A 16340-nucleotide genomic window follows, 5' to 3' on the forward strand; every position below is an offset into this window, starting at 1 on the left:
ACACCTCCTGGGTGTGGTCCAAACCCATAAGACCACCTGGAAGGCTACGTGACCTTCAAGCTAATTGGAGAAGCATAGCAGTACCATCTGCTTTATCCTATAGAATTAGTGTTGCTACCCTGAACTAGCTACTCCCCTTTGCCTGCCCCATAAATGCTTGTGCCTGACTGTTAATGTTAGGTAGGAAGTCAGATATGAGCTTATGTGTGTGTGACAGGCCATATGTCCAGCACATGCATCTGCATCTCAAAGCCATCCCGACAATGTTTCAGGGGCAGCCCAGTACTGGTATCCTGTGTTGAATTCACTCACTAAAATGGCGAGCTTGTCTCTTTTTCTTACAGTTCTATCAGTTTTTGCCTCACATATTTTGATTTATTTTGTCAGACGCATACACATTAAGAATTTGATATCTTTGTGAAGCATTGACCTTTTATGATCCCTAATAACTGTTCTGCCTCCGACTGCCTCCGATGCCTTATTTGTCTGATTCAATATAGCTACTTCATATTTCTTTTGACTGGTATTAGCATAATGTACCTTTGTCTGTCTTTTTGTTTTTAATCTACTTGTTTCTTTACATTCAATTTTTATTTATTTGAAAGGCAGGGGTGGGGGAGTGTATTCCACGCACTGGCTCACTCCCCAAATGCCCACAATAGCCAGGGCTGGGCCAGGCCAAAGCCTGGAGCCCATAACTCAATCTGGTTCTCTCACACGGGAGGCAGGAACCTAATTACTGGAGCCATGACGGCTGCCTTACGGGTCAGCATGGGCCTGGGGCTGGAATCAGGAACAGAGTTGGCACTCTGGTCTGGGGTGTGGGTATCCCAGCAGGCACCCTAACTACCTGGCCAAATGCCTGTCCCCGTCTTTGTCTTTTATATTTTATTTAAAATGATCACTGATGTAGTTGGATTCCTGTCTTCTACGTGTGTCTCTTCCACTAGTTACATTCGTCCTAGTTTTTCTTATCTTCCCTTCTGTCTTCTCTGGTTTATCTGAAAATACTAAGTGATGCTGATTCTTTTCTCATCTGCTCCTGTCTACTGGGCATCTAACCATCCTCTGGAGCAGCTGTTCTGTGCAGTGGTTATGACACCGCTTGGGAGGCCTGCGCCCCGTAGCAGAGTGCCGGCTGTACTTCTGATTCCAGCTTCCTGCTCGTGTGCACCCTGAGTACGCGATGATGGCTCAGGTACTTGGTCCCTGCCACCCACATTCCAGACTCAGATTAAACTCCTGGGTCCTGGCTTTGACCTGGCCCAGACCTGGCTGTTGCAGGCATTTGAGGAGTGAGTCCATAGATGGAAGATCTGTGTCTCTGTCTTTCAGCAAAATGTTTTTGAAGGCATTGTCTCTGTCACAGTGCTTTGACTAATAGTTTCCACCCTTCTGTTCGCATTACCCACCTGTTCTCTCATGGTGTCTACTTTCTCCAACAGAGCCCTTAGCACATTAGTCAAAGTTATTTTAAATGTCTCCTCTGCTAATCTGGAGACAGGGAGGCTGAAGGAGCTGTTGAGCCACCTGGGGGCAGTTCCTCTTATCTCGAGACCTCCAGGACATGAGTCTTCTCCCTCTTAGGCTCCAGAGATAAACAGATATCCCTCTTGGACCAGGTCCACACTGGTTTATGGGACCAAGCCTGACCTTGAGTGAGGTCATTATGTGCTTATCGTAATACATTAGTATGCTGGGGCTGGCATTGTGGCACAGCATCCGCATAAGTGCCAATTTGAATCTTGGCTGCTCTGCTTCTGATCCAGCTCCCTGCTAATGTGCCTGGGAAAGCAAAGAGGATGGTTCAAGTGCTTGGGTCCCTGCACCTGCATGGGAAACCCAGATGGAGTTTTGACCTGGCCCAGATCAGCTGTTGCAGTCATTTGGAGAGTGAACTAGCAGATATATCTCCTCTTCCTCTCCTGTCAAATAAATACTTTTTTAAAAAATTAATATATTAGCATGCTAATTGGCATAGCAGAAAAAGGAGTGAAAAGGAGGCGACAGCTAGATTCTAGGAAATCGCCACCTACTTCTCAGAAAAACCGTAAATCTTCCTCCTGGTAAGGAGACCTGCATTAAACAACCCATAGTTGTTAAAGTGAGCAAGTTGAGATGAGCCCCCTGCCCCCTCAGTGAGCCCTCGCCCTGACCGTGGAGCGGGCACTTCCACTCTCCCAGCAGGAATTTGCTGCTTGCTATTTGTTCTTCTCTGGCTCACTCTTGGCTTCCTTCTCAGGACCTGGTTACCAATTGCAAACTCTGGCAGAGCTGAGCTGGGTACTGCCGCTTGCTTTGTCTCTGTGTGTTCCTTGCTGGTTAGCACGCCTTACTGGTAAGCCGTGAGTCACTGGGGAAAGTGACTGATGTACGTAGACTGTCGGCGTGTGGTCTGGTGTCCATCTGATTAGGACTTGGACTCAGGTTTAATTTTAACTAAAATTTTACTTCTTTCAGATGTTCTTGATTTTTTTGTCCCCTCTGTGGCCTTTGGGTTTCTCTAAGGACTAATTTTAAAAACAGAACAAAAAAAACCCAATGTCTTCTCAGCCATTAGTCAGGACTGCTGTGCTGCAGCTTTGCTGGTGCGGTAGGCAGGTTTGGGGCAGGGGACGCATTTACCGTGGTTGTCTCAGTCTTGCAGGGGACCGGTGCCCCTGGGCTGTGACCTCACAGGTGTCTCCCAGCTCTGTCCCTCCCCTGCTTGGGAAGTGGAGCTGGGTAAGCGCCCCGCCCCCTCGGTGAGATGGGCTCTAGCACCCTTCTCCCGGACAGTAGGCTATGGAGACAGAGCCGGGTCTGCCCGAGGTAGGAGGAGACTTCACTTGGCCCGCACCCATCCCCCACCAGCGTCACAGTCAGCATCCAATGTTCTTAGCGGTGTGTGGCTGCACCAGCATCTACAGCAGGGAAGCTGGCTGCAGCTCTGACTGGACTTGCGCAGGTGCCCCGCAGCCCCAATTCTCCCGTGAGTCCAAGACAGTTCCTCACTTTGCAGTCTGTTGGTCCATTTTGTTATTGTAAGGATGGGAGCAATGACCTCCAAGTTCTTGACGTGTTGGTGCTGGAAGCAGACGTTGCTTTCCTTTTGTTTTTCACTAAAAAAGCATGCTGGCAGAGGCCGGCGTAGTGCAGTGGGTTAAGCTGCTGCTCCTGTACACTGCTGGGGAGCCAGGAACACCCCCAATGACTTGCCAGGCCCGATTCCAGCATGCTCGTTCCACCCCTCTGCCTGTCGCCCACAGCTCCAGGTCTGTGTGCTCATCTCGGACTCCACCAGCCCCAGGGGACCCCCATGTTCCTTGGGGCAGAGAAGTCCCAGGAAGATACTTTGCATCTCCTTTGTGGTCCTTTCTTCCCAGAGGCGAGACACCGAAGCCCTTTGGCCAGTCCTTCCCACCTGCCCTCTGTGGCTGGGGACAGGAAGAGTGGACCCAGAGAGGAGGAACCCCTCCCTATACACAGGCACCTGCTGCTCTGAAGGCTGAGTCCAGGTGCGCAGCCCAGGCCCCGCCACTTGTCAGCTCTGTGACCCCAGGCAAACCTCTCCCTGCTCTGCCTTGCTCCTCTCTGCAACAGGTTAATAAACAGGACCAAGGGACTGGCACCATGGCACGGTGGGTTTAGCCATGCCGGCATCCCATATCACAGCGCTGGTTTGAGTCCCAACTGTTCAGCTTCCAGTCCAGCTCCCTGCTGATGCACGGGCGACAGCAGCTGAAGATGGCCCAAGTGTTTGGAACCTTGCATCTACGTGGATGGGGTTCAGGCTCCTGGCTTCAGCCCAGCCCAGCCCTGGCTGTTGAGGCCATTTGGGGAGTGAACCAGTGGACTGAAGATCTCTCTCTCTCTCCCTCCCTGTCACTAGGCCTTCCAGGTAAATAAATCAATCTTAAACACAGGGCCACGTTCTAAGGGCAAGGGCTCAGGGAAGTAACACCATGGAAATTCTTGTGTGGGGAAAGGTCAGCGAGTGTGGCCGTGCTGGCCAGGCGCTCCTGCATGTTTCCCCACGCCCTGGCCAGTGAGGCAGGGGTCAAGGCCACTCCACGAGGAAGACAAACTCAGCCTGAGCCACCAGCTTCTTTCCCGTGCCAGCCACAGTGAGTGGTGGAGGCCCAGCAGGGGGCAGCACCGGGACCAGCCTGGGGCGCCCACTGGTGCCTCAATGACGGGGTTGGTGACAGTGGTCATGGGGGAGTATGGGGCACAGGGTTGGGGATGTGCTGCCCCAGTTTTGAAGTCTCTCTAGGTGCCAGGGGCAGGGCCGGGGCTTTCGTATCACAGCCATCCCCTGACTCCAAGAGGCTGCTGCAGCCGTCCCCATGTGACATGGAGCCCACGCAGCGGCAAGCGGGGCTGCCAGGAGATGGGCAGAGGGCGCCCCGGCCTCTTCCCAGCATGCTGGCTCCTCACTGTGGCGATGCGGCTTAACTGCTGGGTAGCCAGGGAGCCTGGACTGAACCTCTGATCCGGAAGCTTTACCCCAGCCGTTTCTGCTTCCACCTGTCAGTTGATAACCAGTTGTGTAGTATACAACCCACACTACTGTACATGGCAGCACCCAGGTTACCTTCAGGGGAGCCCCTGTGGACCTGGGCTGTCGATTCCACCCCACTGGACTTTGCGGCCACATCCCCCTTCTCCGGGGGCGGGGGCCCCGACAGCCTCCTCTGGCTTCTGCCTCAAATATTCCAGCGTCCACTGCCTTGTAGGTTTCCCGAAAGACCATGCCCCAACTCCACAGTCTTCCTTGGCCTTCTTCACGCTCCACGGAGGTCACGGGTCCTCTCCCCTTATGCCTTGGGGACACAGCGGGACTCTCTGACCTCTCCCTGTCCTACGCCCCCTCCCGTAAGCCTTGGCCTGTCGGTCTGCAGCACAGCCTTCCTGCAGAGGCAGGGTGAAGCACCCTGCCCCATCACAGCAAAGCCGGGTGGTGCCTGCAGGGGCTCAGACCCCAGGGGGGCAGCCATGGAGCCCAGAGGGTGGGGAGGAGGTGGTCCCAGACCCCGAGCCCCTGGCTTCTCCTCCTACCTGGCCCCGGCGGCCCTGGCCCCAGCCCCACCCCAAGCCCTGGCCAGCTCATAACTGAGTTGGCTCTCCACCTCCCGTCCCTCAAAGTTGACAAACCAGCGAGCCAGCACTCGTCCAGCCTGCCATCCTTTTTTCAAGTTTCAGTTAGTTGCTATCACTTAAAAACCAGATTTCACTGAGTAATCCAGCATTCCAGTTTCTTGTGGAAGTCAGGTGACTCCAGGCCACATTCCTGCGTGGCCACCAGCAGCCGGAGCCGGCGTGGGCTGTGCCCTTCTGTGGGTCCAGTGCTCACTCTCTGCAGTCCCACACCTCCCAGGCTTCTGAATGGGAAGGAACGAGGCGAGGTTGACTGGAGGTCGCTGTACTCAACCTTGCCCACTGCTCAAAGTCACAGCACATAGGAGGGCAGGGCAGGGCAGGGAGAGCCCCAGTGAGGAGCCACAGCCCGGCCCCTCTCCGATGAATAGCTGTCTACTGCCAGCAGCATCCCTGTGTCGCGTCCTGGCTCAAGCCTGCCTCTGGGGGCTGGGCTGCCGCCCACATGGAGCTGGCTGGCAGGGGCGAGGGGCCACTCCACTGCCTATCAGAGCTGGGCCCAGGGCTTGAGGCTTCATTTCATGACTGTCAGCGTGGCCTTCTTTCCCGTCAAGCACCTCAGCTGAACGTGCACCAGGGGGTGGCGGCCTTGTCACAGTCCAACATGATGTTGAGGACGGTGCAGGAGGCCCCAGCCACCGACAGGGCTGTTCGAGAATCCACGCGGTAGCGCACAGTGCTCAGGCCTCCCTCCCGGTCCACCTTGAACTGCTCCTGGGAAGGGATGGAGGAGAGCATGTACTTGGGGCTTTGCGGGTGCCGCCCAGCAATTCTGCACAGCCCATGGTCGGGGGGCCCGTGCTCCCCACGGACTGCCTGAGGCTGCGGGCACGGGTGGGCAGGGAAGCGAGGACCTGCCTATTGGGAGAACGGGCCTGCTGGAGAAGACCCGTTTCATGGATCCCCCTGGGATTCTGGCACCCTCGGTTGAGCCCACCCCACCTCCTGGTCCGTGTGGACCCTGAGGTCTAGGCTGACCCACAGTGCCCAGGACGCCCACCAGAGGGCAGAGCCAGGCACAGTCCGAGATGAATGCCCACCGACTGACCTGGGCCCTGCAAGGGAGCATGGGGCCAGGAGGGCCTGCGGAGGGCCTGGTGAGTGGCTCGGGCCTGCTGGGCCCCACACACCCACCCACCGCCAGGGACACCAGCCGGCACCTGTTTTTGGGCTGCGATGCGCTTCTGGTCCCTCTTCCTCCAGGCGGGGTCATGCAGGTGGCGAAAAGTCTTGTACCCAGTTGTGATCCCCGAGGGGCGGAAAAGCTAAGGAGGCCAAAGGCAGCAGGGTCAGGCCACCCCTATTGGAGTCCTGGCCCCCACCGTGAGCTCCTCAGGGCCCCAGTGCCTGCTGGGAGGCCACAGAATTCCCATCCTCAGATGAGCAGATGGAGTACAGAGAGCAAGGACTGGTGAGATGACCCCGCAGGTCAGGGTCGGGGTGGGGCGGGGGCAGGCGTCACCCAGGGTGAGGAGGGAACCTGGGGCTGCTCACCTGGAGCCCAGCTCCTTTGATGCGCCGGTAGAACTCGTCATCCTCGCGGCCCCAGCCCCAGAAGCGGTTGGACATCCCATTACACTGCCAGAGACAGGCAGTGTCACTCACCCCGGCTGCTCTCCTCCCACCCAGCCCGAGCCTGGTGAACACCGGCTGCCCCCTGCGGGTTCAGGGAAGACGGACACTCAGCATATCCCAGTCCCTCTCCCTGGTCTTGGCCTCGTGGGGACAATCAGCATCTCAGACCACCTGACTGGCAGGGGACCTCTCAGGGCAGCCACGGACCGGCTGCAGGGCCAAGGCCTACCCACTTCTGCCTCCTCCCACAGCTCTCCCTGCATGCCAGGCCCGTGATGACACCTGCTTTTGCACCCAGTCCAGGGGCTTCAGCCATGGCATGGAGACAAATACAGGAGCCCTGGGCCTAAGCTCTTCCCGGCGCACCACCCCCCAAACCCCCAGCTGTACTGACTCCAGGATGGGGCCAGGCCTCAGGCTGGCCCAATCAGGAGCCAGTGTGGCTCAGGGCTGGGACTCCTGGCTGGGATGCTGGGAAGGGGGCTCCCTCTTCCACCTGCTGAGGCCTCAATGCCTACAACTGCGGTCACAAGCTCCTGTCCTGCATGCCTGAAAATAAACCCAGCAACGGACGGCAGAGCCGGCGGAGGGCAGAGGCCGAGTCCTCGCACACTGCCAGGCAGGGTCACCCGTGCCCAAAGCCAGCCCTCCCGCCCCTACTCTCCGTGACACCAGGGCTTCTGTTTCTGCAGCGGCCGCCTTGTTCACTCCTGCTCCTCTCACATCTCTGGCTGCTGCCGGCCCTAGAGGCACTGCTCTGGCTCCCGACCGCCTCCCCGGGGCCTCACCAGCTGGTAGTGCTGCTTGGAGAGCAGTAGGATGCCACCCACGTAGGTCTTGTAGTGGTAGAGCGGGTGGAGCTCTGGGGAGGCCACGTGGAAGGGCCCAGCCTCGGGGAAGCCATAGTCCAGCTCCTCGTTGAGAGGCAGCAGGTCCACGTCATGCATGGCGATGTAGTCTGTGCTGTTGCTGCTCTCCAGGAAGCCCACGTTGATGAGCGCTGCCCGGTTGAACCTGTGCAGGGCAGCCAAGGCTGGGTGGGGGTGGCGAGCTGGCTCCCGCCCTGGCCCAGCGCTGACTCCGCTCCACTCATCTCTCCAGCGCTTACTGAGCACCTGCTATGTGCCAGACCCTGGTCAGCACCGGAGACACAGCACTGAGAATGCAAAGCTCTGCCCTCAGGGAGTGGAAATTCTCGTAAATACTTAACCAGGCAGATGGGGTGAGGGCAGTGGGGCGTTTGGCAGGGCAATGAAGTCCCTTCCTGGGATGCCTGCATCCCACATCAGAGGGCCTGGTTCAAGTCCTAGCTCCTCTGCTTCGGATGCAGCTTCCTTCTGATGTGCACTCCGGGAGGTGGCAGATGATGGCCCAAGTACTTGAGTCCCCACAATGTGTGCAGGGGCCCCACATGGAGTTCCTGGCTCCTGGCTTCAGCCTGGCCCACTCAGGGCACGGAGTTCCATTTCCTGGAACGGGAAGGGCAAGCTGGGAAGCAGGACCAGGGCAGAGTGGGCCATCAGAAACTCAGCTGTGAGCACGTCAAGCCGAGACCTCGGAGGGCACCGAGTGCAAGGCTGCCCGGGCAGCTGGATGTGCAAGTCTGGGCTTCGGGAGAGAGGTCTGGAGCCCAGGAAGGGAGAGCAGACCCAGGAAGCAGCAGGGAGATGGGAGATAAAGCCACGCGCCCAGTGAGTGACCGCAACTAGAAGCGGGGTTGACGTCAAGCACTGAGCCCAGGGGGCACCAGTGCTGAGCCAAGGGAGATGGGGCAGAACCAGCCCAGGGGGTGAGCAGGGCTGGTCGGCGAGGGCCATCCCACTCGCCAGGTGGAGGTATGTTGGGAGGGAAGGAGCCGTCCATGCCGTCCACTTGGCTCGGGATGGCCTCGGGGTTTACAGGGTGGGGGTGATCTCAGGACAGCCGGCTCAGCTGTACACTGGGGGTGAGCGTCTGGGTGCAACAGGTCCACGAGAGAAGGAGGGAGCTAAGGGGAGAGAAGCGCGGTGACTGGGCGCTGTGGCATCAGGGCTATCTTTCTCACTTCAGAATGGAGCAGTTTCAGTACAGCGATGTGCTGGTGTGAACACTCCAGGACAGGGCCACGTGCTGGGGTGCCATCAGGGAGGGAGAGGGGTGCAGTGCCCAAGGGCGGGAGGAGCCGGGACAGCTGCCCCAGAGGGCAGGAGCGGTGGTGGGAAGGGCGAGGACAGGGGCTGAGAGCCAGTTGCAGAGAGGCTGGTGGGGCGCGAGGCTTCCGGCAGGACTGAGGGCCTTCTTGGGCCAGTGCTCAAGGTCAGGGAGCCAAATAGCGATGGGCAGTGTCAGGGGGCCACTCCCGGCCGCCCAGGGGTGGTGCGGAGCAGGCCAAGTCAGATTCGGTCAGGCTGGGGTTAGGCCAGGCAGGACGGGGCTGGAGGCTGAGGGGGACGGGAGGGAGAGATTTCTGGGAGGGCAGGGTGAGGAGACTGGGCCTGGGGGTGGAGAGGGGGAGAACCCAAGGACGCAGGGCCCGGAGAGATCCAGGAAGTGTCTGAGTCTCTCCCAAGGAGGTGGGGGTGGGAGTGTGCGATGACCACAGAGGGGCGCAGTTTTGGTGAGAGTGAGGACTTCAGGGCAGCGCTAGGCTGTGGACACCTTTAAAGCCATGGCCTTGACCCTCCCTTGCACCATCTGTGCTTCCCCCTCCTCCCTTCTCTCCGCCTCCTCCTGCTGCCACACCTGGTCATCCCAGACGCTGCAGTGACCATCGGCTGGGCCTCTGGCATTGTCTCTTGTCCTGGGATAATCTACCCTGCACACAGCAGTGTGCCACTACAGCTTATATATTTTGGCTTTTGTCCATGGTTCCTGGCTCTTACCTCTAAGACAGGCCACACAAACTAGAATTTCTCTGCCCCAAGGCATGTCCCACTTTAATCTTCTCCCACCCTTCTGTCTTGGAGCTGGCTATAAAGAAATTATCTGGTCTGGGGAGGGCACTGTGGCACAGGGGTTAAGGCACCGCTTAGTACGCCTTCAGCCCATAGTGGAGTGGCTGGTTCAAGGCCTGGCTACAGTGCTTCTGATCCAGCTTCCTGCTAACGTGCACCTGGGAGGCAGCAGGTCATGGCTCATGGGCTTGAGTCCCTGCCACCCACGTCGGGACCTGGATGGAGTTCCTGGCTCCCGGCTTTCATCTGGCCTGGTCAAAGCCAGGGAATAAGCCAGGAGATGGAAGATAGTCTTTCTCTCAAATAAATATGAACAGACAAAAAGAAACTCCCTTTCTGATGGTAGTGGGTCATAAGCCCCTCACTTCAGAAGCAAGCAGGAACACTGCCCAGAGAGGCCTTGCTGGGTTGTCCCCTCAGATTATTGGCATTAGCTCAGACCCCTTTTGTCCAATCCAATCATGTTTCCACACGGCTGTCCATGCTTCAATCACGCCTCTGCAATGAAGTCTCCATAAGGACCAAAAGGGCGGGGTCGGGGGGAGCGGCATCGTGGTGCAGCAGGTTAATCCTGCATTCCACATGGATGTCACTTCAAGTCCCGGCTGCCCCACTTCCGAGCCAGCTCCCTGCTAATGGCCTAGGAAAAGCAGCAGAAGACAGCCCAAGTGTTTGGCCCCTGCCACCCACGTGGGAGACCCAGATGAAGCTCCTGGCTCCTGACTTTGGCTTGGCCCAGCCCTAGCCATTGTGGCCTTCTGGGGAGTGAACCAGCAGATGGAACATCGATCTCTCTCTAACTCTGCCTTTAAATAAATAAATAAATCTTTAAAACAAACCAACAGACCCCAAAGGACACGGCTCATGGAGTGTCTGAACACACGATAGCCCACGGGAAGGTGAACAAGAAGCCCTGCACGAGCCGAGGGTGTGCCCCACTCCACGGGGATGGAAGCTTCTGCACTTGCAACCCTGTGTCCTACCTCCTCTGGCTGCTCATTTGTAGCTTTTAGTATTTCCTTTACGATAAACAGGTAAGGGTAAGCACAGTGTCTCCCCAAGCCCCGCAAGACGCTCTAGTAAATTCTCCAACTCAAGGAGAGAACTGTGGGAACCCCGACAGGCAGCCGGCAGGTCAGAGCTGCCCAGGCTGGACCTCGCTACTGGTGTCTGGAGGAGGGGGCAATCTGGTGGGCTCTGATCCTCCCTGGGAAGTGCCCTGAGTTTGAGGACACCCAGCTGGCACCCCTGCAGAACCGCCTGCTCACTTGCCTGTGCGTGTGCAATCCCACACACCCAGTGGCAGGATGTGTACCACCCTAGTGTGTTTTCCCCAGATGCTCAGAAACAGCCATTTAACACGGAGACTAGATCAGGGCCCTCCCCAAAGTTCCTCATTGAGAGGGGCTGCCGCCTCCCGCCTCCCACCACTGCACCAGGTGGCCTGCCACAGGCCTGAGGCTCCTGGGGCCCGGGCTGCTGCCAGGCAAGGGTGGGGGGGGCCAGGGTTGGGGCGTGGGGTCAGGAGGCAGTCCCTACCTGAAGTGATCCACCTGGTTGAGCACATAGATGTGGTGCTGGATCTTCTTCCGGCTCAGGAAGCGGTGCATGTGGGGCACAAAAACCAGGAGCTCCTCGAAGCGTTCACGGAAGGGCACCAGCACGGCCAGGCGGTGAGGACCCCAGGACGCATCTTCTTCCCAGAGCTCAGGGGGTGGCTCTGGAGGGCAGGCCCGGGGTGGGCCCGGGGTCTCCTGTCCCTGTCCCCCGGCTGTCCGGGCCACGTCCCCGGAGCAGCTGAGCTGCAGCCAGAGTAGGGGGAAGAAGCCCAATAAGAGACAGGCAACGAAGAGGTGGAAGACGGAGCACTTCCGGGAGAGGCCGCTGGGGAGCAACCTGGACCTGGGACAAGAGCAGGGACGAAGTCGGGCGGACAGGGCCGGGCAGGGCCTCCGACATACCCCACCTCTGGCCTCCCAACAGGTGGGGCACACGTGACTGATCCCTCCAAGCGCCTTGGAATTAGTGCAGAAGCAACTGGGACGCTCTTGCCAAGACTTCTACTGGGCCTCAGATACCTGCCCCCTCTGGAGGCCGCGCTCGTGCCCCACCCCCTCCAGGGAAGCCCTCCGTTTCCAGGCGGCAGAGCTGCCCTGGTTCCTCAGTGCACCTGCCCTCCCCACCACAGCGGCTCGACGTCCAGAGTCAAAGGCAGGAGCCCCACCTCAGAGAGGTGCGGCCCACTGCTCCCAAACCCGCTTCCGGCACCTTCACCCCAGCAGAAGGCCTGGCTTCGTCCCAGAAAACCCCCCAAGTCAGGGACACGAGCTGGCATCAGGCCCAGGTGAGGTGACCAGCAGGGAAAGGCCCGAATGGACAGGAGCGGTTCACTGGACAAGTCTCAGCCCCTCAGCCCCAGAGGCAGCCCATGCGACAAAGAGGGAAGGAAGACGAGGGCTGGCTAGAGCACCCAGGCTCAGAGACGGAGTATCTCGGACACGGAGCTGATGTGGGGTCTGCTCTTCTGGCTAACACAAAGAAACAGCTGAAATCCACCTGATTCCTTGGCCTGCCTCCAGAAGTCCCTACAGGTTAAGAACCCAGAGGAGGGCAGCCTCCTCTATGCTTCCTCCCAGTCCCGAAACACCGCAAAGCAATCCCCTTTGCAACTTCTAACGCTCAGCAGTTAGCTACCAGGCATGTGCGCTCCACGTCCTAAGTGCCCCTTGGACCTAACGCTGCCCACCAATGCCCACCAATGCTGTGATCTTCCCCAGTTTACAAGACACAGGCCACCCCAGCTGCCCTCCCCAACCCCGCCTGCTCCTTCACCACAAGTGGCCTTCTTTACCTGCCTGGAAGTCCCAGCCCACGGCCGGCACTGCCCTCCCATCCCCCCTCCACCATGTCCTCTCCCCGGGCCTTCCCTTTGGTGTCACGTGGGACCAGCTTGTCGGGCCATGTAGATTCCTGTCTGCGGTCCCAGTGCACAGACCACACAGCGGAGGGCTCGCTAAGCGAGTTACAGGCAGGGTAAAGCTGTCAGTCAGGGCACGCTTTCAGCCACACACGAAAGCCAGACCAACGCCTTAACTTCTTCTAGAGACACAACTGCCAACCTAGAAGCCAGCAGCCGTGCAGCCAGGCCTGGTCTTCCACACAGCGAGGCCCGCTAGGGCGCCCTCTCAGGGCCTTTCACTTACCCCATGTCGTCCTGTGGAGGTGGCTTCCCCCGCACAGGCGCAGAGGCCAAGCCCACAAGTGGTCTGGGAAGGCTGGAAGCTCTACAGAGCCTCCCTCGCCCTCTGGGCTCTTTCTGGGGGCGGGGCAGAGGCGGGGGAGACGGATATGGGATCGTATCCCTCCTTTGGGACGAGAAGTAGTGGGCATTACCCAGGAACCTGGCGTGCTCTGGGCCTACACGCACTTTCACGCTCCGTTCCCTCCCTCCGGGTTCCACTCCCTACCAGGATCACCTCCTCACAGGCACCCACCCTGTGCTCTAAGGACCCAGACTGCTGAGCACCCGAAAGGAGCCAGTGGACACTGCGAACAGCTGCTCCTGGCGCCATCTGGTGGCAAGCCGCGGATCTGCGGACCCAGCTCTCCCAGGCCCAGGCCACCTGGCTCTGAGGGGCTGTCCAGATGAGGCTTTGTCTCTTTTGTCAGTCACTGCCCAGGGCTACTAAGAGGTGGATTCCGACCCAGGAAGCCTGGCTCCAGAGCCAGCATTCAACTGTCACCCCAGCCTGCAGCTGCTGCACGGATGCTTGCACCCATGTCAGGGGCACACAACTGGCCCTGGTAAATTGTCTGGGAAATGTTATAGAAAGGGATTGAAAACAGAAACACCTTCAATTCCTTTTCCTTTCTTCTCTCATTCAAACCCTTGTGACACAAGATCTGGACGACCCAGCTGCTTTGGTTACGGCACCTCAAAAGTGCCAAGGTAACTGTCACATCCCCTGTGCAGGCGTAAGCCCTGTGCCAAGGGTTTTGCATATATGATCTCCGCTAATCCCCACGTGGTCTCTGCAGTGTACAGATATGATAATCCCAGGGCGAGAGATGGACAGGCTGAGGGCAGAAAGATTAAGTGCTCTGTTCTGGTCACATAATTAAATAGGATTCTTGGGACACAGGGTTGGTGCAGTGGTCAAGACACTGTTTGGGGGGCCAGTGCTGTGGCGCAGTGGGTTAAAGCCCTGGCCTGCAGTGCTGGCATTCCATATGGGCGTCGGTTCTAGTCCCGGCTGCTCTTCTTCCGATCCAGCTCTCTGCTATGGCCTGGGAAAGCAGTAGAAGATGGCCCAAGTCCTTGGGCCCCTGCACCCACGTGGGAGACACGGGAAAAGCTCCTGGCTCCTGGCTTTGGATCAGTGCAGCTCCAGCCATTGCAGCCAACTGGGGAGTGAACCAGAGGATGGAAGACCTCTCTCCGCGTAACTCTGACTTTCAAATAAATTTTAAAAATCTTTTAAAAAGAAAAAAGAGTTTAGGACAACTGCATACCATGTTGGGGTGCCTACGTTCGAGTCCCGGCTCTGCTTCCTGCAAATGCACACCACGGGAGGCAGCAGTGGCGGCTCCAGCGCCCGGGGCCCTGCCACCTACGTGAGAGTTCCAGGCCAGGTTTCGACCTGGCCGGGCCTGTGCAGCCTGGCTACGGGGGACACATGGGAAGTGGAGCAGATAGCAGATCTCTCTCTCCACATGGCTGTGCCCACTAAGTCCCAGTCTTAGTGCCGGGCGAACGAGGGCGAGTAAGGGAATGAGGCGCGGAGATCACTACCCCGTGTTCGTGAGAACCTGGGGGACACGGCTGAAGCCGGAAGTGCCGCTGTCCCCATTCTGCGTTAACGCGAGCCGCCAGGAGCTAAGGTCTGGGCCAGCCCACACCGCACACACGGGAACCGACCGAGCTGTCGGCGCGTTCTTCTGCAACGGCCGGAGGAGCAGGAACGAAGGCAGGCCGAGCTCGAGGCCACAGAGAAAGGCAACACAGACCCTCGAAGATCAGAGAAAGAGCCGACGGCGGGGGTCCACTGCGCGGGCTCAACCGAGTCGGACCCACGGCCAGACGGCGGGAGAGGCCGGCGGAGAAACACGGACACGCAAGGAGACGCATGATGGGAAAGTAAGGACCAGAGAAACGGGGAGCGAGAGACCCCCACGGACAGTGACCCACTGGGAGGACCACAGACCCTCAAGAGACCCGCGGAGACGGGAGACGCGACGAGCTCCGTCCGGCTCCCAGATTCCGCTGGGCGGTCCCGAAAGGAGCGGCCCGCTCCGGCCGCCGCCGCCGCTCACCTGCCGTCCTCCCAGGGCAGCTGCGCCGCTTTCCTCCGGGAGGGGAACATCGTGGGGGCAAACGGCGCCGCATGGGGCTCACGCTCCCCGCCCGGCCGCCCGGCCGCCCGGCCTCCCCGGCCTACGCGGCGCCTCCGCCTCCCGCCCCGCCCAGGCCCGGCCGCCCCGCCCCCCTGGTCCGCCAGGTCCGCCGGGTCCGCCGCTCCGGCCGCGCCGCGAGCCGCGCCTCCAAGGTTCCGTGCGGGCCAAGTCCTCGCGCCCTCCAGGGCCGGGTCTGAGGTTCCGGACGCCGAGGCCCCAGAGGCCAGCGGCCACCCAGCAAGTCACTGGTCTGGGACTGGACTGAGACCGCAGACTTCCACTCAGTCTTACGCTGCACAAGCTCGGGCGGCCGGGCCAAGCCCAGGGACTCCCCAGAGCAGGCGCTGGGAACCAGGTTCTGCCAATTCGAGCATGTCCTCACCTAGGTGTGTATGTGGTTCCTAGTCTGTATGAGGATGAAAGAAAGCGCGCGCCCACTCAGTACAAAAAGCCATCCCCGTCTCTGCGGGGATCAATTCCAACCCCGCAATGGGCGCCGGGGACTGTGGACAGTACCGAGCCCGAGGCGAGCATATTCTGTTTTCCTGTATGCCCTGCAGTGATGCCATGGTGTTAACCTCCTGCTCCCCCGTTGTATGGCCTGGTGCATCTTCTGCATCATTGTTCCTGTGCCTTGGGACTTTATGAGCGACAGCACCGCACTGTTCGGGAGGTGCATATACGGTGGATGTGCTGAACGAAGCGCAGGGCACAGGGGACAGCGAGAGATTGCATCGCACTACTCAGGACGAGCAATGAAAATCTGTGACTTGTTTATTTTGGGTTTTCGGTATTTTCTGATATTTTGGATTGGCTACATAGTGAAACTGCGGAAGCTGCAGGCAAGTTGGGCCTACTGTGCTTTGGCAGAGTTGAGGTGAAAACGGAAGTGTCTGCCTTTCCCAGGGAAGGGAAAGCATCATCAGACTCAAATCTCTTCTCTCTTCAGGCAAACTTTCAGTTTCCCAGTAAATAGCTAGTGTCCACTGAGTTCTTAATAGGTGACAGCCATTGTTCTAATTCGTAGCTCCATCAGCTCTTTTTTAAAAAGTTATTTTTATTTACTTGAAAGGCAGAACAATGGAGAGCCGGAGACAGAGGGAGAGAGAAATCTTCCATCTGCTGGTTCACTTTGTTAGTAAAATGGTGCCGTCTTCCTAAGCCCAGCCTGGCTTGCTTGAAGTCAGGTGACCAAGTGGCCCAATCACAAGCGTCAGCTCCACACCCACCCTAACGGGATTTGCCGCTCCCCCTTCCTCACCTCTGCAGAGCTATACAAGCCCTGTTCTCCAGCACAGG

The 16340-nt window shown here is 58.6% G+C and overlaps 1 protein-coding gene across 1 annotated transcript; it reads right to left on the minus strand.

The window, feature by feature from the left end:
* Window positions 1-5095: 5095 nt before the first annotated feature.
* B4GALT7 (beta-1,4-galactosyltransferase 7) lies at window positions 5096-15085 on the minus strand. The gene is made up of 6 exons (XM_062188606.1): window positions 14961-15085; window positions 11187-11549; window positions 7503-7728; window positions 6634-6717; window positions 6300-6404; window positions 5096-5853 (listed from the first exon to the last, which is right to left on the minus strand). Exons 1-6 carry the CDS (start codon window positions 15008-15010, stop codon window positions 5698-5700), a joined length of 984 nt encoding a protein of 327 aa, XP_062044590.1. The 5' UTR covers window positions 15011-15085; the 3' UTR covers window positions 5096-5697.
* Window positions 15086-16340: the final 1255 nt, after the last annotated feature.

The sequence above is a fragment of the Lepus europaeus genome, chromosome 4 (genome assembly GCF_033115175.1).
Source record: "Lepus europaeus isolate LE1 chromosome 4, mLepTim1.pri, whole genome shotgun sequence".
Lineage (NCBI taxonomy): Eukaryota > Metazoa > Chordata > Mammalia > Lagomorpha > Leporidae > Lepus > Lepus europaeus.